This window comes from Mus caroli, unplaced genomic scaffold, assembly GCF_978045245.1.
Source record: "Mus caroli unplaced genomic scaffold, Mus_caroli_1 scaffold_18, whole genome shotgun sequence".
Taxonomy (NCBI): domain Eukaryota; kingdom Metazoa; phylum Chordata; class Mammalia; order Rodentia; family Muridae; genus Mus; species Mus caroli.
Window position 1 is genome coordinate 63,039,465 of NW_028227273.1, and position 27,520 is coordinate 63,066,984.

General features: G+C 44.7%; 1 protein-coding gene across 1 annotated transcript in view; it reads right to left on the minus strand.

The window, feature by feature from the left end:
• Window positions 1-27,520, minus strand: part of Dnah8 (dynein axonemal heavy chain 8) — a 253,171-nt gene that overhangs the window by 37,965 nt on the left and 187,686 nt on the right. The window contains exons 82-87 of the mRNA XM_085832623.1: window positions 25,630-25,832; window positions 22,869-22,942; window positions 20,317-20,469; window positions 19,258-19,413; window positions 6,119-6,235; window positions 3,276-3,377 (exon numbers count right to left, since the gene is read on the minus strand). Of these exons, the coding sequence (XP_085688749.1) occupies window positions 3,276-3,377; window positions 6,119-6,235; window positions 19,258-19,413; window positions 20,317-20,469; window positions 22,869-22,942; window positions 25,630-25,832 (805 nt within the window). The remainder of the gene's footprint in view (window positions 1-3,275; window positions 3,378-6,118; window positions 6,236-19,257; window positions 19,414-20,316; window positions 20,470-22,868; window positions 22,943-25,629; window positions 25,833-27,520) is intronic.

A 27,520-nucleotide genomic window follows, 5' to 3' on the forward strand; every position in this document is an offset into this window, starting at 1 on the left:
CAGGTGAGTGGAACATTGTACCTCATACAATTTATGTCAGAGGATTCTAGGGGGAATTCTTATGAGGCGGGCTGGGAGTATAACCTAGAGTTCAATCCCCAGCATGGGGTAGGGAGCCCACGAGTAAACAACATCATGCAGTCCGTTCACGTTATTGCTGGAGAGGTGGCTCAGTGGTTAGGAACACTTGCTACTCTTCCAAAGGACCCCAATTCACTCCCCAGTGCCCACACTGAGAGGCTCACAACTGCTTGTAACTCTAGCTCCAGGGGATCTAGCTATATCCGGGTAATCTAGTGTACAACATTCCCTAACCCAGTTCCAGGGGATCCAATGCCCTCTTCCAGCTCCTTGGTCATTGTGCTCACATGCCCGCACATGCGCGCGTGCACACACACACACACACACACAAGGAAACATAAGGAGCTGGAGATATTTTCGTCTTCCACGTCCATGGCATGGCTCCCATGCCTTTAGTGCCCGTTCCTGTGGACCTGACTCACTCTTTTGACCTCCAAAGGCTCCTCCACTTGCATGTGTGCCCATGGAGATTAGAAGAGGGCATCAGATCCTGTGGACCTGGGGTTAGAGATAGTTGTGAGCCACCACATGGGTGCTGGAAAAGAAGCCTGGGCCCTCTGCAAGAGCAACAAGTGCTCGTGACTGCTGAGCCATCTCTCCAGCCCCTTAAATACACATAATTTTAGAAATAAGAATAAGTCTTAAAAATCCTCCAATTTTAGGTACTTCTACAATTATTAAAAAAAAAAACAGGCTACTTACTACGACATATCTGTTTTCTTTGGATTTCAGGTACAGAGGTATGTTTCTCTCATAACATTTTTCATGTTTATTTATTATTTTTACATACATATTTGCCATTTTCACACACTAGTCCCCCCCTTATTTCAAAATTTCTCCATTCAGTTCTGATGTCACCTACACTCTCCTTCCCCCTGAGACTAATTACATGTACTAAATATATGTCCTTGGAAATGCATCTCTCCCTGTGAAATCTATACAACTTACTTTGTAGATCCCATTTTACACCTCCCCCCACCCCTCCTCCTGGCTTCACTGAACAAATGTTTTCACAATCTATTCAGGACATCACGTAGACCGTTTCTTCTGTGTTATGGACCATCCGTGAGTGGTCTTTTTTCCTGTCACGGATACAGAAGTTGCCCCTCAACACCTCAAACTATGCTATATTTATCCTGAGAACATGTCTGGAACACATACTCAGGAGCAAGATTCTGGTTTGGAAGGTGGGCAGTCACATCACAGGGCTGAAAAGAGCTGCTAGCTTGTGCCCCACAAGCAGCAGGAGCCACCGTGCTGAGTCATTACACCTTAGGATGTAATGACTTAGGATGCGGTGAGACACCATCTCATCATCCCTCACAAGCCAGGCATTCACCTCTTCCGATGGCTAGAGAACTCACTGGCTACTGTGGACTCACAGTATAGACCCTTCCCAGGAACTGCCCTGGCAGATAAGGGCTAGCCTTAGCTAAAGATGGAAGACTGGGGAAGGGATGGGAAACCTGAACGGAGATGTCCACACCAGTCTCTTTCCAGAAAAACCAGCCTGCCATGGTTGCCTTCAGCTCTGAAACAATGTTACCACTGACCAGTTTGGTACTAACACATTTGTGGACCATTCTTTGAAATGTCTTGACATCTACTCTGCTGGATTTCAGCCAGGATCACCAAGCTGCTTGCCTGGGAGGTCTGTCCCTAATTAATTTCTGTGCACTGATGTTTCTACCTTTAAACATCCTTGCCAGTACTTGCTATTTTCCATGTGCAACCTAACAGAAAAGAGTTTAAAAAGAAAAAATCAGGTATCTGGTCGACCTCCAGTTTGCCAACCTATCCCAGAAGCTTGTGGTTTTTGCTGTTACTTTTTTTCTCTATTTTTCTTTTCTTTTTTTCCCTTTTCTTGAAAATAGATTTTTTTCATACCATACATCCTGATTACAGCTTGCCTTCCCTCTACTCCTCCCAGTTCCCCTCCCCTCCCCTCCAGATCCTTTCTGTCTCTCTTTAGAAAAGAATAGCCTCCAAAGAGACAGCTTTGTTGTGATTTTAATTAAGTTATGCCAAAAAGAAATAGAGGAGGAGCGGGAAAAGGAGAAAAAGAGAGGGGGAAAGGAAGAAAAGCAGACAGAGAAAATTGGCCGAAGCAAAACTGCTGACAGAGTTCCTAATATAAAGAATTCAATAAGTGTAAATTATTCACGTATCTGATTTTTCCCACTTAGGTAAATGCAGCGTATTGTTTGCTTAACACATAAAGAGATTTAAGAAGAGTTTGGGTCCAGTGTGAGGCTGATTTACGTTATCCTTCGTGGTAAAGTCATCATTGCTAGAGAATAATATCCTCTAGAAAATATCTACTCACGGGCTCTATGTAGAGTTTATTGGGGAAAGGGGGGGGAGGGTGGCCCTAGCATCTGATCCATTGTCAGTAGTTTGTTCTAATAGAAAAGGTGAGAACACTGAAATTACAGTAGGTGCATTCCTCCAGCACTTATTTTCAGCTCTTCATCTTGCACCCAGAAGGAAGAGGCACAGAGAGATGGCCAGTGTGCTCCTGACAGTCTCTGGAGAACTGAGAACACAACCTAAGGGCAGTGGGGAGATGGGGATTTAGAATCCGCTCGAGGCCCTCTGGGGTGGCTGGCAGCTGTGAGGGCAACCGTGGTAGAAAGCAGGGATTCTTGGCTCTTCTGTTTATGAGCATCCCTCCTTTGCCATCCTCAGCCTTGCCATACCCACTGTAAACGAAAAATATTCCTCAGATGGGGAGATGGTTCAGTGGTAAAGAACACTTCTTGCTCCTGCAGAGGACTGGAGTTTGGTTCCCAGCATGGGCAGGCATGCACACACACACACACACACACACACACACACACACACACACCTCTATAACTCTAGCTCCAAGGCATCTGCTATCCTCTTCTGGCCTCCACTGGTACCCACTCTGACGTAGTCAAACACACATATATGTAATTAAAAACAAAGTGCCTGCTGGGCGGTGGTGGCGCACGCCTTTAATCCCAGCACTTGGGAGGCAGAGGCAGGCAAATTTCTGAGTTCCAGGCCAGCCTGGTCTACAATGTGAGTTCCAGGACAGCCAGGGCTATACAGAGAAACCCTGTCTAGAAAAAAACAAAAACAAACAAACAAAACAGAGTGCCTATTTTTTTAATAATGGAAAGCACAGTGAAATACATCTTCATGCATTTTCCTCCCCCAAACTGACTTACCCGGGCAAAGCAGTTAAGCAGCCTTTTGTCGAAGTCATCTGTCACTCTGCCTCCGTACTGTACTTCACCAATCATGTACCGAACCGTACTCCACGACACGCCCTGCATTGGAAACAAGGTACATTCTGGAAAAGGGAATGCCAGCTGGGCTGTCATCCCAGTTAGCATGATCTGGCAACTTGACCCAGGCTGGAAGCACCTGAGGAAAAAGGTCTCAGCTTGAGTATGTCTTTATCAGGTTGGTGGTGGGTGGGCATTTCTGTGAAGGACCACTAAAGGTGGCGCTATTCCCTATGCAGGGGTCCCTAGGTTGTGTAAGGAAGCCAGGTAAGCATGAGCTTGTGAGTGAGCCAACAAGCAGGGTTTCACCACAGGCCCTGCTTCCAGGTTCCTGCCCCGACTTCCCTCAGTGAGGCACAGTGATTTGGAAGTGTGAGCCGGGTAAACTTTCCTCCCAAAGTTGCTTTCAGTAAGAGTGTTTGTCACAGTGGCCGGATGAAACTCGGATAGCTGCGTGAAAAATTGCTCTTTATCTCACAGGAATAACTCACTACCAGGAGGCTGGAACAGCTCTCTGGTTTGTCCACCAAAGAAAATCCTACAATATTAAGTGTTGGAGGATAAGTTGGCTATGGGTTATGGCAAATAAAAAACCAAGATAGTATTTTTCTCTCTGTGATTGTAGCCACCTGTAATTCTCATTATAGTAAATGCCACAGTGTAGCAGAGGGGTAGGAAGTGATGCCTAATGATGACAGAGCCAAAATCTAGCAAGGGGGGCTTTAACGTTCTTTCCTGGCAGTAGATTTTCCCAGATTTGGTACAAGAACAAATAGGAAGGTATTTATTCCTGAGATTTTTCCACAATGCAATCCTGTGCTGTCTCATTCTGAAAGCTAAAACCGCTTCGAAATAGTCATTAATTTCTTAGCAATCTTACACTAGCAATATAATTCTACTAGTCATAGCTATTTAAAAAACCAGCATATTTGGAGTAAAATTAAAGTGGGGATGCTTATGGATACCTGATTCTTTATTATTAGATACTTATTGGCTAAACTTATCTTTCAGCTTGGTTGCCTTTCAAGGCAATCACTTCAAGGTACCTACTATTTGTATATACTGACATGATAAATGGCTATAGAATATGAACCCATACAATATAATTTTTCATCATACTGCCAGCAGTTTTAATTTACTATCCCTTAGTCGTTTTAGGAAGAAAACGATTGGTTCTAGACTTTTGTCCACCCCAGATGAACATTCATCATGGCTTCCCAGAACCGTACGGCTACCACAGTGTCTATAGTAATCTGGAAGGCCTGCTATGGGTGGGAGTAGAGGGACAGGGTGGTCTGAGCCTCCATTCTGTACTGTGTGATGCATTTTTTATAAATACTAATTTGTCGGTGCCTCAAAGATTCTACCACTACTTTATGGGAGAGGAAACCGGTCATGGGCTCACTGACTTGCTGGAAAATGTAGATTTCCCTTCACAGCCTGCCTACGAGTGCAGAGATAGCTGGCTTTGCACCGCCAGCTCTGTGGCTGCCATTTACATGGGCACAGTGATAACTCCTTCTATGTCAGCCTCACGGTGGTGTAGGCGAAATTGATGTCCTGCATACATAAGCACCTTGGAGACATGGAAATCTACACCGGGGGTTAGTGACCTTCACTAGCAGTGACCCATGTGGCTCGGTGGTAGAGAACTTGTCTAGCATGTGCAAGGCCTTAAGTTCAATCCCCAGTACTAACAACAAATATGGTTTTTAGTTGGTATTCATATGCTGAATCTAACAATTAAATAGTGAGCTTGGTACCCAAGCCTAAAAACCCAAGTCCCAAACCCCAGGACCCACAAGCTAAAAACAGGGAGCCAGTTCTTGAAAGTTGTCCTCCAGTCTCCGTATGTGTGCCATGGTACACTAAATGCCTGCACTCACACACATGCATCACAGGCGCACACACACACACACACACACACACACTAAACAAACTAATAAATGTAATAAATTAAAAGAAAAGAAAGGCCTTCATGGTTTGGGAATGCATTTCAGAAATATAGCACTTGCTGAGCATATGTGAAGCCCTAGGTTCAATCTCTAACATACACACACACACACATACACACACACACACACACACACACACACACATACACACACACACACACACACACACACACACACACACACACAGAGAGAGAGAGAGAGATGGGTGGGAGGGCTGGAGAGAAAGCTCAACACTTGATGCTCTTGCAGAAAATGAGGTTTGGATCCCAGCACCCACATGGTCCACATGGTAGCTCAACCATCTATAATTCCAGGTCTAGAGATCTGATGCCCTCTTCTGGCATCTAAGGGTACTGTATGCACACAGTACACTACACATACTCAGGTACACACAAGCATAGGTAAATACATAAATCTTTTTTTCAAATGGTGAAAGATGGGACTTAAGACAAAGTGAACTGCCTTATTGGCTAGCAGACACGGTCTCTCTTTTAAGAAATGAAAGAAGATCAAAGGGGCTAACCCTGACTGATGTTATCCCTCTTCTCATGGGGCCCTGAGGTACCCAGGGGTGGCATTAGGGGTGTGATTGTACTTTGCGACACAGAGTTTCATCATTATACTGACACATACCTTCAGTGGAGGGGTAGCAAACTGTGAATGTATTGGTTAGAGGAGGAGTGAGTGAGTACAGCTGCTGACTAGAATCCCTGTCCCTCCAAAAGAGGTTCCCAGGAAGACCTCAGCTAGCTCCGTCTGCGCCATGGGCTGTAATGAAAAACTAGAGAGCAAGCAAACAAATATGTCCACCCCCACAATCCCACTCACCTTTTTAATATCACACTCGTCAAGGTGGTTCTGAATGAACTGAACACTGGCCGAGAAGTCGGCAGAATTGAATTCATAGGGAATATTCCATCCCAAGGGTCCAAATTTTCGTCGCTCCTTAAAAACAGCAAAGAGAACTGGGGTCAACTGGGATTTAGACACTGTATGTAGCCGGACCCTTGTTTGTGGAGCTGGAGGGTCATACTCAGTTGGTGACTTACAGCATGCTAGGCAAGTGTTGTATCACTGAACTGCGTCCCCTGCCAGTCCCTCCTCTACTGCTAGTGCAATAACGTTTAGTAAAAATAAAGGCTTTGTTACTGAGGCAAGTTGACACTGAGCACAAAGAACAATATGGGGTTGGTGAGGTGGGTCAGTGGGTGAAGGCGGTTGTCACAGCCTGATCACCTAAGGTCCATTCTACTGCAGCATTTGTACTCATTTGAGCTTGTGTGTGTATGTTTAAACATGCATGTACACACACTCAAATAATAAAAATACTTAAAATTAAAAAAAAAAATCAGAGGACAATGCATGGTTGCATGGTTGGGCAAGGTGGTGCAGACCAGTACTCCTGGCACTTGGGAAGCTACAACAGGAGGATTGAGACTTCAAAGTACTGAACTACACAGCAGGACCCTGTGTCAGAACAGAACCAAACACAAACAGTATACTCAGTTTGAGACATATTAACAATTAAATATTATTTAATGACTATAGCTAATGGTTTACAATTTTCCAATTATTTATCAAGTTGGGGTTATTGATTTTTTTTTTTTTTAGGTCTAGTAGGGTGTCATGGTGACGCAGCCTATAGAATTATAGATCCTCACCAGGAAAATCAGGAATTCAAAGTTATTGCCAGCATGAACACAGTGAGTTCAAGGGTAGCCTGGGCTACCTGAGACCTTTCTCAAACAAACAAAGCTTATCTAGGTCTCCACTGACAATTTCTAGAGAAACTGCAGGAGATTCTTAGTGATGCCTGTTGGATCTGTCGTTGTGGAGGTTTGGAAAGTCATGTGCAAGGAGTTATATCTTCCAAGCTGAAGAACTCGACCCCCTGCTAGCTTCACTCTGTAATTTTCCCATCTCGGGTTTTAAAAACTAAGAATTTTTATTGTACACATGACACATCTGTCTGTAAAACTCTCGGGCCATCCTCACACGGCTGTCACGGCCAAACTGAGCAAGACTCGGAAGAACTGTGGCTGTTCAAAGTTGTTCAATTGCCTGTGAATAATCAGGCCGGACTCGGTTCAAAGGATGGAGCTGCTTTGATGTTCTGGGGACTGTTGTGTGTCCCTCTCTGTCTGTGTCCGTGTGGATGTGGCGCATGTGTGAGGGAGAGGATGGCCTCGAGTACCATCCTCAGGATGGCTGTCTGCCTCCTTCAAGCTAGGTTTTTCCTTGACCTGGAGGTCACCAGTTAGGCTAGACTGGCTGACTGGCTTATAAATGGTAGCCCTAATATCTCCAAGCCCTAGGAACCCAGGAAGTCATACAGATGAGTCCAGTTTCTATGCTGATAAGTTTCCCTCCTGGCACTTGTGAAATTCTAAGGAGGGTCTTTATGTCCTCTAGAGCCCCCAGTCTAGCGTCCAGATTCAGTATTGACATGGACAGCAATTCTGCTTCTCTGAACACATACTATTTTTTCTCTCCTCTGCCTTATCCAACATAGGAGCATGTGTGCCCGCTTGCACGTGCTCACACACATACATACAAGCACACACACATGTGCACATGTATACACTCACACATGTATACAAGCACACAGACATATGTGCACATGCACACATATATACAGGCACACAGACGTATGTACATATGCATACATGCACAGATACAGACATGCACATATACACATATGCACATGCGTACACGAACACTTAGACACACACACTGAAGCTTTCATAAGCCATTTTTTCTTACTGCTGCCATTCCAAACCTCACCTCCTTCACAGCCCCACCTTTTAAAGAAATCTATTAGCTAGGATAAAATCATGGACAAGTCATAGAAGAATGTCTATGAAAGCAAGATGGTTTTAATCACTGAATTTCAAGGTATGCTTTTAAAATATTAACAAAACCATTAGCTTTAATTTGGATCCTGTTGTTCCAACCCTGTCTCGATACAGTGAAGGGCAGAAAACAAAGAATGAAGTTTAAAGCCCTCTCAAAAATGAAGGCACTTCCAGTACATCTTGACCTGTACCTCTTGGGTTAGGTTGTCGAATGTTAATGTGACTCTTGTCCCCATTGCTTAACCAATTGACTAAAAAAGGACAACGAGCCCAAGAAAAAGAGTTTCTACAGAGCAAAGGGAAACCATTGGCAAAATGAACAGACGGCCTGTAGAATGAGGGAAGCTTTTGCCAGCTCTACTTAAGACGGGGGTTAGTATATAGAATATATAAAGAATTGCAAAAAGTTAAGCACAAAAAAAGAAACCCCAACTTCCTGCCAGTTAATAAATGGAACTGTTAAAATAGGTCTCAAAGGAAGAAACACGATGGCTAATATTTTTACAAGTGTTCGACACCTCTAGCTGCCAGTGTGATACAAATTAAAACGACATTGAGATTCATTTCATCACCCACCTACCCCAACCCCAGGTCAGAGTGGCGATCGATCAATCGATTGAACCATCAAGAAAATAAACAGCAAAAGCTAGTGAGGGTTGGGAAAGGAACTCGTGCTTGCTGCCATTGCCAGTGCAAATTAGTGAAGCCATTATGGCAACCAGTTTGGAGAGTCCTTAAAAACAATTACAAATAGAACTACCATCTGACGCAGCCATAACAGCATCACCTAAAGGATTCTCTATCCTACCACAGAGGTACCTGTGTATTCATAGTTATTGCTGCTCTCCTCAGAATAGCTAGTAAATGGAGCCAGCATAGATGCCCATGAGCAGATGGGTGGACAGTGGAAAATGCCGCATACACACAACTGAAGAGGAGGGGCAGGGAGCTGGGGAAGTAGTTAAGTAGGGAGACTGCCTTAGTTAGGGTTTTACTGCTGTGAACAGACACCATGACCAAGGCAACTCTTATAAGGACAACATTTAATTGGGGCTGTTTTACAGGTTCAGAGATTTAGCCCATAATCATCAAGGTGGGAGCATGGCAGCATCCAGACAGGCATGGTACAGGTGTAGCTGAGTTCTATGTCTTCATCTGAAGGCTAATAGTAGAAGGCTGGCTTCCAGGCAGCTAGGGTGAGGATCTTAAAGCCTACGCCCACAGTGACACAGCTACTCCAACAAGGCCACACCTTGTAATAGTGCCACTTGCTGGACCAAGCATATACAAACCATCACAGAGACTCAACCCAAAATCTGTTTGAAGAATGCCATAAGGAAGCCCAATACTTTGTTTGCTAATTAGAAAGATTGAAACAAACAAACAAAAAAGCTGAGTAGACAGTTCTAGGAATGTGGACTGAGTTTAAAAAGTTCTTCCTGCCACTTACACTAGGAAGATATGCACAAGTGAGAGTTTCCAAGCACTGTGTTCTACCCTGTCTATGGAGGATGTGATGGGATGGAGGGTGTGGTGTTTGAGAGAGGGCAGGCTGTTGTTCCTTGTCCTGTGTGCATCTCCTGATGGCTTTCCAGACTCTGCATTTATGTTCCCTAATCTGGCTTCTGTTGCTGTGATAAACACCATGACCAACCTGAGGGAGGAAAGGGTTTATTTGGCTTGCAGATTACAGTATATCACCAAGGAGAGCCACAGCAGGAACCTGGGGGAGGCTGGAACCTTGAGGCAGAAACTGCAGCGGAGACCATGGAGGGCCACTTCTTACTGGCTTGCTTCCCTGCTCCCTCTCAGCTAACTTTCTTATACAACCCAGGTCCACCTGCCTAAGAATGGTTCTGCCCGTAGTGGAACCTACACCCATCAGCAATCAAGAGAATGCCCAACAGGCGCACCAAAGGCCAATCCAATGGAGACAACTCTTCTGTTGAGGTTTCCTCTTCCCAGCTGTGTCAACTTGACAGCAAAACTAACCAAGATGGTTGGTTTGTTTATCTTCTCGCCTCCTGTTAAAAGATTTGGCCCTCTAACCAGATTTGGAAACTTGGGAGTGAAGGACAATCTTCCAACTTTGTCTTCATGTGGTAAAAAGATTTGCAGTTGTCTAAGCCACGCTGGTCAGTCACTATCCTAACGAAGGAACCTCACCCACCCACCCACACCCACCCTCAGTGAGGCTGATTCCAAGGCTGACTTGGAGCTTTGAAATTCCTGAGTAGATCTCGGAGACATTGAGGTGAGCCTCTTTTAGGTTGTTCCAGCAGTCGGGGTTGGGTAGAGCCTTTCACATATTCACATGAAACGAGTCACTGTGGTTTCTTCTACCATGTAATCCTCAAACTGCAGAGTCTACTTAGTGAAATGGAGCTATTACTCATTTTCGCAAACCAAAAATAAAATAAAATCAGGCTCTACAGTGAGTTTTACCTAAGCATTTGACTTAATTTTTGAAATTTAGGGTTCAATTAGATGGGGGGGGGTGGTGGTGAATGGGGTGTAATTCTTGCTTTGCAATTTGCTGGAGATACTCGATCTGGCTCCATGGAAACACTTCCATTTATATGTTCACAACGATGGCAGCCCAGCCATTCCTTAGAAGGAGAGCTTCAGAAATTGCCCCAGTGCTAAAAGCTGCCTCAGCGCCTGTCACCTGTCGCTTCGGATCCATTCTTATTTAAAGCATTCTAGGTTGGCTCACTGAAGGCAAATGCACAAGAGTTGGGGGGGTGGGGGAGGGACATATTTTTTAAAGAAGACAAAATCTCAGTGGATGCTCCCCCCACCCCCGTTCATACAAAATCATTTCGAGTTCTTGTGTTCGTCTGATGTACAAGTATCCACCCACCCACTGATCTCTCTAAATGACAATAAAGGAAAAGGAGAATCAGGCCCGAGAGACAGCTTGGCGGATGGACATCCTCTCAAAAGCCTCAATGGGCTAAATCGATGCCTGAGAGACACACCACCAGTGGGGGGTTGGGAGTGGAACTAACTCCCCAAAGCTGTTCTCCGACCACCCATGAACCATGTCACTAGTCACCACCCCCCCATAAATAAACAACAATGTAATTTAAGAACCTCAAAAAAGGGCTGGTGAGATGGCTCAGTGGGTAAGAGCACCCGACTGCTCTTCTGAAGGTCCAGAGTTCAAATCCCAGCAACCACATGGTGGCTCACAACCATCCGTAACGAGATCTGGCGCCCTCTTCTGGAGTGTCTGAAGACAGCTACAGTGTACTTACATATAATAAATAAATAAATCTAAAAAAAAAAAAAAAAAAAAAGAACCTCAAAAAAAGAGAAGAACCAAAATTTAAAATAAAATAAAACAAAGAGGGCTGGAGAGATGGCTCAGTGGTTAAGAAGCGCTTCCTGAGGTCCTGAGTTCAAATGCCAGCAGCCTCGTGGTGGCTCACAGCCATCTGTATAATGGGACCTGATGACCTCTTCTGGTGTGTCTGAAGACAGCTAGGGTGTACTCATATACATAACATAAATAAAATCTTTTAAATAAACAAATAAAATAAAGAACAAGCAGTCATAATACATGGCATTCACGAATAAAAAATAAAATAAAGTAAAATACCAAGCAGGGAGGGCCTGGGAGCTTACTTCAATCTTGGCTGTAGGAGATGTTGAGGCTATTTACAACACTAGATCTCTTCAGTCCAAGTAGTATTTTGGAAGCCCTGGGATAAAGTCTTGTTCATACAATAGAAAAACATTAGAATATACAGAATACATGTGATCTCAAGAAGTTCCCACCTAGTCAAGAAAATAAGACAATGTGACAGAAAATGAACAAACAAACAAAACCAACAATCAGAGGCCCAACCCCAGGCTTCTGGTTCACAAGGAAAAAGAGGCTGCTCTGTAAAAACAGGTGAGAGGACTTCGAGTTTGGTGAATGCGTGCAGAAAACACAGAAATACAAAGTCTGTAGAGAAGACAGCAGGCAGAAGGTCCTACTGCAGTAGAGGGTATGAAGTGGAAACGTAAGGGTTCTTTGGAAAGTCAGCTGTGTTGGATGTGAAAGAATGTTTTCCTGAAGTGGACACAGGAGAAAGACTAAGGAACATTTGGCTGAAGCAGATGCAGGAGAGAGGATGTTCTACTAAAGCAAGCACATGAAAGGACACATAATGAAGGATTCTTTGCTAACAACATGCATGTATTGGTCCACCTTACATTGCATAGTTGAGTGGCATTTGTCAGGACTCCATAGAGAGAAATACACCAAAAAACCTTATGGTGGTGTGCTGCAGTTTCTTGCCACTTTTGCTGACTCGGGCTGATTGGCAGAGTGATGTCAGCTGAAACAGACTCACGTACTGAGGCAAGACTTGTGCTGAGGCAACACACATGGAGGACACATGCGTGATGTTTGAAGGGAATATAAAAAGGACTTGACAAGCCAGTGACCAGAGAAAGCTAGGCTTGCTGGTACAGTTAGGTGTGCAATGCTTGTGGGTCTCGCATCTCTGTGGATCGCTTCGCTGAGAGAGAGGCCCAGCCTAGAACTTCTCCTGGCATCCTTCCTGGTCCCTCCTGCTGACTTGTGCGGAGGCTGAGACCTGGTTGTCTCTGCTAGGTAGTGCCAACGCTGTTGATTCCTGTTTGCTATCCCGACTCTACCGTACTGGGCAGTTGGTGTATCCAACAAGTGTTTGTGAATGGATTGACCTGCTGCTGCTGCTGCTGCTGTTGATCTGTTTACAGAGTCCACTCTCCCTGCCCCCGCATCCTTTGTTTCCCACTACCTCTGGTGGGTGGTGGACTACCAGGGAGGTTAAAGCATTTAAGAACCATGATTTAAAATAAGGTTTGAAAAAAATTAAAAGTTACAAGGGCGAGCTCCATAAGCAGCAGGGCCCCAGGCTCACTTCCTTCAGGGTGTGTTACTGTTGGAGAGAATTATTTAATCTCATTCCAGGGCTTCTACCCCGCTTTTGATCATTCAGTTTCTGGATAAAAGATGTGCAATTTTTATTATTATAATAAGCCTTAATCAGTACTAGAGCTGGACAGATATCTACCCTCTAAGTTATTAGAATCTATTTCCCCATCAGTAACCCTGGATTCTAATTTGCCATATTCCATCTGGGCTGCTTCGATTGGCCAACCCTCTTGGTCATAATTTCATGACTCACCTACTCCATAGTAGCTTCCTCCTCTCTCCACCTTCTTCTCTCCCCCCCCTTTGTGGTTCTCCTCAGATCCCAAATCCTGAAACGCCAAGCCCGAGATAGTCCTGCCTATCTCACTTCTGCCCAGCTACACACTGTAGGCATCATTGTTCACCAATCAGGGATGACTTGGGGGACAAGGTCACATAGCATCTCTGGGGTCTACATCCTTGAGGGCAACCAGGCCTTGGGGCGGGGGCCACTCTTCAGCCTTACAATTCATACCAGAAGACCTCAACAGGTTACAGGCAGCTTTTGAACACAAAGCTCCCTCCCCTCAGAGATTGGTAAGCAGGTCTGTGATGATTTTAGGAGGGCCAGGGTGCTTGCTCCCTACATCATTCGAATAATCTAGTCCTCCCACACACACCGTGTGTGTGTGTGTGTGTGTGTGTGTGTGTGTGTGTGTGTGTGTGTCTAGAAGTCAGAGCTGGGTGTCTTCCTGTATCACTCTCAACATTAGTTTTTTTGAGACAGGGTCTCTCAGTGAACCCGATTAGGCTAGATGGCCTGACTGGCCTGCCCTAGGGAAACAGCTGTCTCTGCTTCCCTGGCCAGCGTTTGATAGGAGTTCTGGGAGTCTCAACCCAGGTCCTCGTGCTTGAGTGGCAAACACTTTGCAGAGTTCCCTTTTCCCCTGAGGAATACACAGAACGGAAACTACCAGAGCAGTGTGGGAGCATCCCCGAATGGCCGGCGGGACTGTGCTCAGCAGAGAGGTTTTGATGGTGCTGAAGCTTGTCCTGAGCTTACTCGAGGCTCGGTTGCACATCACTGGTGGTAGTTAATGCTCAAGCTTAGGCAAAGAGCAAAACAGGGTGAACAATAAAATCAAAGGTACAAGCCATGCTAGGAGGACCGAATGCAGTGTTAAGAGGTTAAAAATCACGGTCAGAAAACATGACGATGTGTGTGTAAGAGAAAGTTTCAATGTGTTGCTATAACTATTCAGAAATGTTTAAATACGGCTCCTATAGGCATACCTGCCAAAGCAGGAACTTTTATTTATGTGCACTGTTAAGTTTAGAAGGGGCTGTTTTGTCAAGACTTCAACTCGACAGAGCAGAGCACAGGAGGAAGGGACGCTTATTGATGGGTGGCATTTCCTGGGCCATAGTGATATGACTCTGTTTATTCAATGTCTAAATTACTTTAAGGGCATTTACAACTACCACTATAGGACTCTAGAGATCCCAGAATCCTTCAGGGGCTTGTTATCCTGGGCCACGAGTAGGATGACTTTAGCCTAGAAGTAGTAAAGACGCTGTGGATAAACCACTAGAAAAGTCTCAAGTGTGGGCAAACCTCAGGGATGAGGAGAGGGATTCATTCCCAAACGTGAGAGGGCTGTAAAAATGGCTGCAGACTCTTAAACACAATGGCCACCGTCACTCTCGATTTTTGTTGTGTATCGAAATTATATTGGAAATTCTTAAAAGACAATCAAATCCTCCCACCGTCCACCCGTGGCTTCGTCTGCCGCCCGCCCCCACATGCCATTCCTTCATTAACCTCCCCTCTGATTCCCCCAATCTGTCATTTCCCCAGAGGCTAACTAAGAGCAGCCTGGCCAGGCTCCTGGCACTCAGGGTGTTTGTTCTACCTAACTCCTTGTTCAAAGCAGCACCAACTGCCATTAAGCAGGGAAGGCAGGAGAAAGTTACTGAACACCTTACTGATCTTCCTATAGATGCTGGGAGAGTAAAGACGCAATTCTTGGGTTTCAGAGTCGAGGCTGTGGAAAATGCATTGACAGAAATCTCAAAGGGAAGAGGTCAAGGGGGCTTGCCGCATGCCCCAGGACGATACAGCATTTAAGTACAAGAAAACAGTGAGGCCAGAGAGCATCTCTCTGCTACCAAAATGGAGTCTGGGTTCCTGAAAACAGAAGGTTCCCCCGCCCCGGGATCCAAGGGGGCTGCAGTGGGAGTAGCTTCTGCCACAGAAACATGGCTGTAGCCTAGTAAGTTCCTAGTAGGTCCTGGCTAGTAAGTTCCTGAAGAGGGGGGGGGGGGTTGGGGGGGCGCTGGGGGGACAGAGAAGTGTGTGTGAGAGGTGAGCATCCAACACTTCAGAGTTATCTTGTGTCTGGATGCAAGCTCCCAAGGCAATGGCTGAAGTATCCTCCTTCCTTGGAGGAAGGCTGACTCCACTAACCAAACCACATACTAGAGCACTTTCCTACCCCAGAGAGCTGTGCCTCCCAAACACCCATGTCTACCTGCAGGCCCTTGTCCCAGGAAAGGGCAGCTGATCCTTTTGATCTCTACAACAGGTGTGAGGAGCCTGTCACACGTCATGCCCTTGAGATGGCTGAGTTGATGCGTGATGACAAATTGTGATTCAGAGACAGAGAGAAAAAAAGTGGAGAGAAGGCAGGAGGTTGGAAAGCCCAACCCCAGCTTCTGCTGGGCGGACCACAGTTAGGGGCCCTTCTGCTCTGTAGTAACGGGGCCTCCATCAATCCCTTGTGCTTTTTGCTAACCTCTGCAAAAACAGTCTACATGTGCCTTGTTTGTAAGAGGAAAGTGTGTGTTCGTGCATGTGTGTGTGCATGTTTGAGTGAGTGTGTGTGTGTGTGTGTGTACACACGCACACGTCTGAGTGCAAGTGCTATGTGTTTTGGTTTGGAGATGTATCCCCAGATCCCATGAAGTAAAATAAAGGCTTGGTCCCGCACTGGGCACAGTTGGGGGCAGTGCAGCCTCTGAAGAGGTGGAGCCTAGTGAGAGCTGATCGCAGGACTGGGGTGCATCTGGCTGGGGTGTTGAGCTCATAGCCTCTCCCTCTTTCCTCTGTTCGGAGCCATGAGGTGCTGCCCCACCACTGGCTGAAAGCCACAGAGCTGAAAAGGGCCACGGAAAGCTTAAATCCCCAAACTTATGAACCAAAGTAACCCTCTTCTCTTCGGAAGCTGATTGTCTTCGGCATTTGTTGGAGAGGTGGAGACTTGACGAATACAAGGTGTTCATGGGGAGCCCAACCAAGTAACAAGTCAGCTGTTCAGCTCTTGGATCCAATAATCAATCAATCTGTCTCTGTCTCTCTTTGTGTGTGTGTGTGTGTGTGTGTGAGTGTGTGTGTGTGTGTGAGTGTGTGTGTGTGAGTGTGTGTGTGAGTGTGTGTGTGTGAGTGTGTGTGTGAGTGTGTGTGTGTGTGAGTGTGTGTGTGAGTGTGAGTGTGTGTGTGAGTGTGTGTGTGTGAGTGTGTGTGTGTGAGTGTGAGTGTGTGTGTGAGTGTGTGTGTGAGTGTGTGAGTGTGTGTGTGAGTGTGTGTGTGTGAGTGTGAGTGTGTGTGAGTGTGTGTGTGTGAGTGTGAGTGTGTGTGTGAGTGTGTGTGAGTGTGTGTGTGTGTGTGAGTGTGTGTGTGTGTGAGTGTGTGTGTGTGTGTGTGAGTGTGTGTGTGTGTGTACTGTAGCATAGGTTCTGAGGGTAGAAGAGGTCAGAGGACAGCTTCAAGAGTTGCTTCTTCTCTTTCCAGCATATGCTCGAGGATGGAGTTCTGGTAGCCGGGCACAGTGGTAGCAAGTGCCCTTGCCCACTTGAGCCATCTTGCCAGAGCCTCAGTCTTTCAGCCTGACATTCCACTATATTAGCTTCCCAGCCCTGGAGGTAGAAACTTTTGTTTTTCTAGGCTTTAACCTAAGCACGCCACCTAATTTGCTGCAAGCACAGTTTGGCTCCGGACTGGACCTTTGTTTTGGGCCTGTCCGTCCAACCGTCAGATAAAGTCTACTGAAAACACACGTTGGCACACTGACCGTATGGAAAACTCCCTCCCCACAGCAACTCTCCAGGGCAAGCTGAATGGAAGAGTTGAGTCACTATGACTGGGAACAGCCAGAAAATGTCGTTATCTGTGAATGGGGGATCAAATAACAGGGTCGCAGCAGTGTTGGAACTAGTACTCGATAAGGGGAGCAGCTTTCAGATAAGAGTGTGTGAAATTGGTCTCTGGAAAGCTGTAATTTACAATCCAAAAGCCACTAAGGAACTTAGTCAAAAAGACAACTACCCACGAAGCAAGCAAGCCAAGGTGTGCTCTCCCACAGCCAAGAGCCAGAGAAACACCCACAGCCCTGCTGGTGGCTGCATAGAACCCATTGTGGTGGTAGACAACAGGCCAGGAGAAAGTAGCCACTGGGGCTGGGGCTGGGGGGACTATGGATTCCCCTACTTCCTGGGGAGAGATGCAGGGATTTTTGCACACACCCCCACCCACCCCACCCACCCCCCACCCCTCCACCCCCCCCATGGGCATAGCTGTCAGGACACACCTCTCAGGACTCCAAGGGCTCATGTCTTTTTCCCCCATGCTCAAGGAAGGAGAAACACAGGAAGAAGCCCCTTCATGCCCCTGAGAAACCAAGGAATACTCTTTGTGAATTGAAGGCATCCCGTTTTCCAACAATGGACCACATATAAAATAACAGAATAAAAAAAATCTACAGATAAGTTTCTTAGCAGCCATAAAATAGCTAAACTACAACATAAGCAGTTAGTAATGACAATAAGTGATCGGTAATAATTAACATAAGTAATTAGCAAGTAATTAGCGTGTGAAAGCTGGTAGCACAGTCAGGCAAGAGCAGGGAACGGTGGTTACCCCTCCCACACATCAACTGCTAAGAACCAGGGACTGAACTGTCCACCAGAGTCAGGCCATCCCAGAGCTACCACGTGTGACACAGACTCAACTGCCTCATTCTCTATATATGTATATGCATGTGTGTGTGTCCTCATGTATGTGTGTGTACACATATGAATGTTTGTATGTGTGTGTGTATGTGCAATTATGTGTGTGTACCAGCATGCTCACATGTGTGAATATATGTGTGAGTGTGTGTGTATGAGTATGTGTGCGTGCATACATGTATGCAATGTGTATGTGTTTGTGTGTGCACATGAAAGCCAGAAGACAAACTTTGGGGGTTAATAATTAGACCCTGTCTCCTTGTTTTCTTTTAAAGACAGAGTCTCTAACTGGCCTGGAACTCACCAAGTAGTCTAGACTGGTTGGTCGGCGAGCACCAAGGAGCTGCTTGTCTTTGCCTCCCCGGCACTGAGATTACGTCTGTGGGCCTCCATGCACAGATTGTGGAGTTTGAACTCCAGAATCTTAGGCTTACACACCAAGCTCTGTACTTACTGAGCCATGTCCCCAGAGCAGTTGCTTCCTTTTGAAATTGATGGCAACCCTACTTCGAAAACCCTCCCTTAGTGGTTGTTAGTATCTAAGAGGGTGTGGATACATTTCTTGGGTAACCCAGGTACTTTCAAGATCAAATTTCATGCTGGATAACCTGTCCATTGCACAAATATTTACTGTGCTTAGTGCTACGGTTTGGGTAGGAAACCCACCCCCACCCCTGCTCATGTGTTGAAGGCTGAGTCTCCAGTTGGCAGTGGCATTTTTGGAGGTGGTGCAAACTTTAAGGCTGGGTTGCTGGACGTTGGCGCCGGAGGGTACAGAATTTGATAGGTGTCTGGTCCATGGGAGCATTTTCTTGATTTGTTTCCTGGCCACCATAGGGTGATTAACCTCTGTCACATGTTCCTGTGTCTTCTTTGTCTTGATGCCAAGTGACAAAACCATCTGCAACTGGGAGCCAAGATCAACACCTCCCCCTTAGACTGTTTGTCGCAGGGATTCTCACAGCAAGGAAAAAAATGGCCATGTTGCTGTGAATAGCCTCACAGTGCTGTGACCACAGAGAGTGAATCACAAGCAAGGTCTCTGTACCCCAAAGCTCACATATGACTGGTAGGGCTACAGGTGAAATCTGTAACAAACACGTACTAAGCCAGTAGGGGGCGAAATGCCAGGAAGCCCTCCTGGAGCTCTCTCCCACAGTGGCTACATCAACTCATTAGTGCCTCCTAGCAGTGAACACTGTTTCTCAGGTTACCTGCACGGTGGAGTGCAGAAATGCCACTGTGTAGAGCATCGGCTTCCACATGGGTAAGTTACTGATGTCCAGAAGGTCTTGGTTGATCCCAGCGAATGTCCTTTTCAGGCCTGCCCGGACACCTTGGGGTGGCTCATTTGTGAACTTGAGAGAAGTCTGTTGTGAGAAGCAGATGGTTGTGTTACTGTTGTAACGTACTATAAAGAATGCAGCCAGGCAGTGATGGCGCACACCTTTAATCCTAGCACTTGGGAGGCAGAGGCAGGCAGATTTCTGAGTTCAAGGCCAGCCTGGTCTACAAAGTGAGATCCAGGACAGCCAGGGCTACACAGAGAAACCCTGTCTCAGAAAAGAAAAAAAAAAAGAAAGAAAGAATGTGATTGAAATCACAGTATGGGGGTTAAAGAGACGGCTCAGTTTTTTAAGAACCTTGGCTGCTCTCGAGAAGGACCCAGGTTCAGTTCCCAATACCTACTCGGCAGCTCACAACTGTCTGTAACTGCAATCCCAAGGGATCTAGTGCCCTCTACTGGCTTCTGAGGGCCCTGCATGCACATGGTACATATACATAGAAGCAGTCAAAATAACCCATATACATGCAATTAAGTAACTAATAAAAAGAAACCATGGCATATTTGATAAGAACATGACATGGGGCACGCGGGCTGGAACTCAACAGAGTAAAAGCCAATTACACTGATCAGAGCACAAACCCAATAAATCAATAGGGCCTTAGAATTCACTTGGAGAAATACTATATAAGCCTGGTGATTATAATCAAGATTAATACACCCTGCTGCATTCCCTCATTAAAAATTTTATAGCACTCATTTATTCTTTGGGAGGTCTAGCATATGCCACGGCACACACGTGGAGGTCAGCGGACAGCACGCAGGAGCCTGCTCTCTCCTTCCACCGTATGGGCTCTGAAGATCAAACTCAGGTTGTTGCACTCGGCGAAGAGCACTTTTACCCAAGGGACCGTCTTCCCTAAGCGTCCTCCCTTCCACGCTGTCAGCCATGAGATCACGTGACTGGGGGTGACTCTCAGTGACAGACCTGGAGTAGTGTAATTGGAAACCGGTCATGGGGCTCAGTGGTTATCCACACTCTGAAGGAGTCCTCGGTGGTTTCTGTGACCATCAGCGTCTCTAGTAACTCTTCCATGAATTCCAGACCGAGGTGACAATTCTGCAGCAATACCCAACCACCCTGTATCCGAAAGACAAGAAAGAGTCGCAGTTATTTATCACGGCTTGTGATTATGTTTACCAAAATGAAATGTATTGCTTCAAAAATAAGTTTGCTGAAAGCATGGCTGTTTTATTTTGAGCCCGTATTTACTAAGATACATTATATTTAAATTATATATCAAGGCAATGATGTACACTGATTTCTACTTGAGTCAAATCTTTGGCTCTTTTGGGTGATTTGTCTGTTCTACTTTGGGCAAAAGTGATCTTTTTTTTTTTTTTAGTTTCAGGAAGTGGAAAGCTTTTGACATATATGTGTGTGTATATATATATATGCATATATATATATATGTGTGTGTGTATGTGTGTGTGTGTGTATATATATATATATATATATATATATGTGTGTGTGTGTGTGTGTGTGTGTGTGTTCATATTCAAAAGCCATCTGTTCCTGGCCCAATCTGGTGGCTTGGTGTCATTCTGGTACCCCTGGTTCCTCAGAGATTAGAAATAAAAACTTGAGTGTGGGCACCATCTAATGGTGAGGTTGGATACTTGCACAGGCCTCCCTAAGGTCTGTCAGAATCCACTCAAACCAAGAAGGCAGCTTCACAACTATCCATTAAAGTGCTTGTAACCTTCTGAAAGTCAGAGGTAATGCATGTGGTGGCTTTTGCTAGCCACTTTCTGAATCATATTGTTTGTCACTGTTTTCCCCAGGGACTCCCCATCTAAATGGCAAACAGTAAAGCACATTTTAACATTAAGTCAGAGACCGTCACTAACCTAGGGAAACAAGACAGCCCACTCATTTATTGAGTCAGTGCATCATTCTAGTTCAGGCTAGCCTTCAACTCGCTGTGTAGCCTAGACTAGTCTTGAACTCTCAAACCTCTTTCTTCTGACCGCCACCTGCTGAAATTGTAGGTATGCATCACCGTGCCCAGTAAGTCAACATTTTAATATTCTGATCTAAGTTAAGTATAGCAGACTAGATAACCACATCTATAAGCTGGTAAATGCAGTAAGTACATGATAAGGTATTTAAATCGTGCCTTCAACTGGAAGAAAAGAATCAGAGTAGGGCTGGCTTAAATAGCAAAGAGGATGCACTGGGCCTGCATCATGGGCTACCTAGGAGAAGACAGGATCCAGCATCCAGTGCTTTCTGGTCCTTACCCAGCATCCAGGAACATCAGATATGTTTGAAATTTTGGGGTGGCTCAAGAGCACATTATGGCCACACTTGTCTTGTCTTTTCTTTTCTTTTCTTTTTGTTTTTGTTGTTGTTCAGTTTTGTTTGATTGATTTTTTTATTATTTTGCTGATAATTCCATTATCAATACGTTGTGAGATAAAGATGTGAAAGTTAAAAACAAAAAACAAAACCATCATCCTGAAGAAGGCTAAGGTAAATGTAGTATTTAAAAGTTTTCCACTTACTGAAAACTAAACTAAACTAAAAAAGAAAAAAAAAAGAAAAAAAGATCACTTTTGCCCAAAGTAGAACAGACAAATCATCCAAAAGAGCCAAAGATTTGACTCAAGTAGAAATAATTGCACATCATTGCCTTGATATATAAATTAAATATAATTTATTATTGAATTTAATTAGGTGATAAAGATTAAGGCTTAGGGCACTTGAGAATTAATGACCAGCTTGAGATTTTGATGACCTAAGTAGGGCTTTGGGCCATTAACCCCCACTGGTCATTAATTCCCAGGGAAAAGCCGTGACAAAGTCGCCACAGACATGATGAGATCCAACACTTAAAAACAAACCAAGATTTTTAATCTTACTTTTATAAATTATGCCCTTTCTTATTAGAGCTGAGATGGCTATCTGCAAAGCATTTCTAGAAAGTTAACGATCTGTGTATTTATTAGGCACAATGCCAACTGCTTTTCAACATTCCGCTTTGATAAAAATCATCAATACTTCAACAGAAAGTCCTCAACTATTTTTTTTATTTGCCTGGAATGATCCATTAATGAAAAAATGAGAACCCGCCTTCAACTGAAAATTGAAATTTAACAGTCCTGATTTGTCCCTTGTATTAATATTGATCATGAAATTCCAAGATGGCTGGATCTGTAACCTTAAGAACCAGACATTGCGCCTTCCAGATCGTAAACAGATAGATGGATAGTTAGTAGATGGTTGGAAAGATACAGAAAGACAAAGGTGGCTGTGGACTGGAAGAAATAGCAAGCTTTCTGTGGTGCTAAGAGGAGGAAACTGCCTTGAGATGTAGGGTTCACAAATGACCAAAGATTTGGCTGTGCACCAACAAAACTGGAAAAGGAACATCAGAGGAAGGATGCTGCCAATCACTGTGGCCTTCCAAGGTAGACCAGATGGACGGAGGAATTGGCGAGCTTGGGTCACAATGGTGATGGTCCTTGGTTGCATACCTGTTGCATCGACAACTGGATCAGCTTTCGAGCATGAACTTCTTGTCCTTGTCCCATTGAGATAGTCCTGCATTCTGCAACACAAGCTCACAATGACAAAAATGTAAATTTTACCATGATCTCCCTCCCTCCATTCCTCTAAGAAGCCACTGCTATTCAAATAGAGCTGGCTTTCCATGGTGTTGACCAGAAAATGTATGGCACATGGAAAAATGGAGAAACCAAACACAGGAGGATGGGATAGAAGTGCAAAATATACAGGTTGGACTTCAAAAGAGTGTGTGTGCACGCATGATGCATGTGTGCATGCGTGTGTGTGTGTGTGTGTGTGCGCGCGCGCGCACGAGTGTGTGCATGTGTGCATCTGTGTGTGTGTAATTTGGGGTCTTTCATTTTGCTCTATTATTTGCTTTTAGCCAGTTGCACACTGATTCAATTATTGCCATTTGATAAAGCTTTAAAAATTTAGGAATAAAAATTTGTCTCATCATAATAGCTTTATTTTTTACCTTGGAGTATATGATAATAAACTACTTGCAAAATCCAGCAGCATAAAAAAAAAATTTAGGAGTGTTCATTTTCAATTACTTTTTTTTTTCTTTCCAAGTTTTTGTGGCTATTCTTCTCTATGCTACTGATGATCTAATGTCGTCCTAGGATCCAATTAGGGGAGAAAATGATGTTTGAATTTCAATTAGGCTTACATTCAATTTATAGGCTAATCTATAAACTATTGACACCTTTACAATATTGAGTTGTTACATTGGGAATGGGTTTTAACTCTACTTACTTGAATTAACTTTCTATGTCACTAAGAAAGTTTTATATTTTTCTTCAAATGGATATTTTTAAACAACCTGTTTCATTTTTATTGCAAAGCTAATGGAATTTTTACATTTTATTTTTACAAGGAGGCACAATTGATTTTTTTAAAAAAAATATTTATGCTGTGAGTAGTCACCTTGCTGAACTGTTCTATTAAGTAGGATCATCTTCAGTTGATTCATTTGTGGTTTTAAGCTAGACACTTACATTGTCTGAGAGTAATGGTGGCATTTTTGGGTCCCTCCTTTTCTTCAGGAGTTACATCTTTTATTTATGAGTCTCACAATACGTTAGCTAGATCTTCCACGAGAGTGCTTAATCACCGTGGCAGTGGGCAGACATCTTTGTTGTGAGTCTGACTTTAATGGGAATGTCTCGGTTGTTTACCAGCGAGTCTGGTGCTGATGCTTAAAGCATACATTTATCACTTTGTAGGGTGTTCTGATCCTAACTTTGCAAAGTCAAATATGGATATTGAACTTTTTTTTAAAAATTGCTTTTACTATTTGTGTGTGTGTGTGTATGTATGCACATGCATATTATGACCTAAGTGTGGAGGTCAGGGGACAACTAGCTGGAGTCAGTTCTCTCCACCTTTAAGAGAGTTTCAGGGATTGAACTCAGATCCTCGAGCTTGACAGCAGACACCTTTACTGGCTGAGCCCTCTCAATGATCTCATATGCTTTCCTAATGTTTTTAGAGTGCATGAATCAACTCTTCAGGTACAGCTATAGCTCTCTGTACACCCAGGGTTTTTTTTTTTTGTTTTGTTTTGTTTTTGTTTTTGTTTATTTGAGTCTTCGGAGAGAGAAACAGTTCTATTCACAGGACAATGCACGGAGATCGGGGCTGGAGAGATGGCCCAGTGGCTAAGAACACTGGCTGCTCTTGCAGGGGACATGAGTTTGGTTCCCAGCACCCACATCATGCAGTCCTGTGAGTCCAGCTCCAGGGAACTCAACACCTCCTTCTGGCTTCTGTGGGTACCTATGTTCACATGCATGTGCCTACAGGAAGACACGCATGGATGCATCATTAAAATTAAAACTGCATCTTAGAGCCAGGCGTGGTGGCACACGCCTTTAATCCCAGCACTCGGGAGGCAGAGGCAGGCGGATTTCTGAGTTCGAGGACAGCCTCGTCTACAGAGTGAGTTCCAGGACAGCCAGGGCTACACAGAGAAACCCTGTCTCGAAAAACAAAACAAAACAAAACTGCATCTTAAGGCGTGCCATGCTTTCTTCAGAGTCTGTGCAGGTCTGAGCCAGTGGTCCATCCTCTCTACAGAATGTGGCTATGGTTATGGCCTGCCCTGCTCAGTTATGCTCACATCTGTCTTCTCCAGCTGTGTTCTGTTTGTCTCTAAACAGCCGCCACAGGGAGCGTGGCTCATTACTAACTCGGTAATGAACGGACAGTGCGAGCAAATGAATCAATCCCTGGTCATCAGACACTACAAATAATGGTTCTAGATTTTCAGTTTGTGACAAAATGCACTTCAGTGTCGTCATTGATTTATGTAAACATGGCGGTAGCAGGCTGCTGCCCACCAGTGCCTCCATCTTAAAGATAAAGGAGTCTGAGATAAATAGATCTTTATCCCTGTCTGTGCAGATACCTCTGTCTTGGGTAAATGGATCCAAGGGGGGGGGGAGCTTAATTTTTAAATATAGCTTTGCCTTGTAGACAACTTGCTTTCGTTTTAGACCAGGTCTCACTAGATAGCCTTGGCTGACCTGAGTCTCACTATGCAGACCAGGGTGGTCTTGAACTCACTCAATTCAGATGCCTGCCTCTGCCTCCTGAATGTGAAGTCAAAGGCACACACAACCAAGCCTGGCCATGGATACTTTTCTAAGAATCACTTGTGAAAAGTGATATTCAGAGCAAAAACAGACGTGTTGCTAAGTTTCACAGACAGATGGTCAGTCATACCCAGCTTCAGCTTCTTGGCCAACGCATCAATCTGGATGGTGGGGTCGGAGCCCATGGACAGGAAACAGATCAGAGGTGTGTGCGTGTCACTTTCTTCCCAGGTCTTCTCCAGATTTAGGATAACTGGCTCTGTGTACTTCTCCTCGAGAGAGTCCGCAATATACTTTCTCGCTTGGAAAACAGTGCGGTCGGGGCACCATGATCTTGAAATGAATATGTTAGAGGAAGTAAGTTCAGCCCTTCTCAGTTCTAAGTTCTAAGGTACTATCTACCCCGCCTCTTTCTCCATCTAATTCTGAGTGTGCAAAAGTCACAAGTTTAATTAACAAAGGGGCAGCAAGCGGATCCCCCCTTCCATGGGGCTGTGTGAGAGGATGGCAAATTCTGCTATCCTTGGGTGAGCGCAGATTTAATCATGTGAGGGTTTGGTGGCAGGCACTGGCAGGGAACAGTGTAGACTCTGTAACGACAGAGGGTCCTCTGCCAACCTCAGTCCGTGACAGAGGCCGACATACGGCAGACTCCAAAGCCTGGCTGTCTTCAGAGAGGATGGATGTGCCAAAGAGGCCAGACGTAAGCTATCAGCGAGCATCTGCTTTCTAACCTTGTGTGTCACGTACCCTAACAGGTTCTACATGCACAGACACATCACGTAAGTAAATGTCAGACAGCTGATCATTTAGATCTGAGATGCTCCGTCTCCCAAGCTGATTCTCACTTACCAGTTAATGACCCTGCTTGTGTGGCATGAGCCCATTTTAAAATGATGGTGGGTAAAGGATAAATGTGATTATTTCAAGGAAAACAAGCAACCCTTTCATACTCCACTGACCAGGGGGTCACCAGTGAGGCCCCTCTGACCACTCTCGTGGCCTACAGCAACCAGCAACATGTCCAATGGCAAGGTCAGGTGTGCTGCATTAGGAAATATAAACCTACCCTGACTGACCCACCCCCCTTCCTGTTAGTTATCTCCCTCCCCTCCCTACTGTGTGTGTGTGTGTGTGTGTGTGTGTGTGTGTGTGTGTGTGTGTGTGTGTTCAGTCATGTGTGGAGCTTGGAGAGGACAATTGTGTCATTTCTAAGGTACCTTGGTTTTGTTTTGAGGCATGATCTCTTATTGGCTCATTAAATAGGATTGGCTAAGCCCAGAGGATCATCTTAGCTTCACCTCCCCAGAACAAGAATTACAAGTATATTCCACAATACAACATCTGGCTTTTATAATATAAATATATATGTATATATGTATTAATCTAATATATTGTTATATATAATTTATTATATATTATATAATATTAAGTACAATATACATAGTATATTATAAAATAAAAATATTTTATACAATATTATATATTTGATTGATGATGATGGTTAGCAGGTGTGGGTATGTGATAGGGGCCATGTATGTGTTGTGATACATGTGTGTACATCAGAGCACAACTTGAGAAGTGAGTTCTCTCCTTCTCCCCTTTCATGTGTCCTGGGGCTCAAACTTAGATCTTCAGCCTTGCAAGACAGTGCTCCTACCCATTGAACCATCTCACCCGCTCCAATACTTGGCTTTTAAAATGTGGGTCCTGAGGCTCAAACCCAGGTTCCCACCTAAACCATCTTCTCGATCCTTGCTAATCTCTGTGGTCTGATCTCCCTAGAAGTTTACTAACCAATCACAGAGACCCGCATATGTACGCAAGTGTGCATGCACAAGTGCGTGTACACATATAGGCACACACATACTCTGATTTTTTTTCCTAATACATAAGCCCCTCTGAGCTATGAGATACTAAGAATTTGTGATGATCAACAGGCAACTGCTCTTGCTTAATGTCGATTTAAAACTGTTGTTTTCATCTTAATGGCCCAAAGAGTAGTTGCACATCTCAATAGT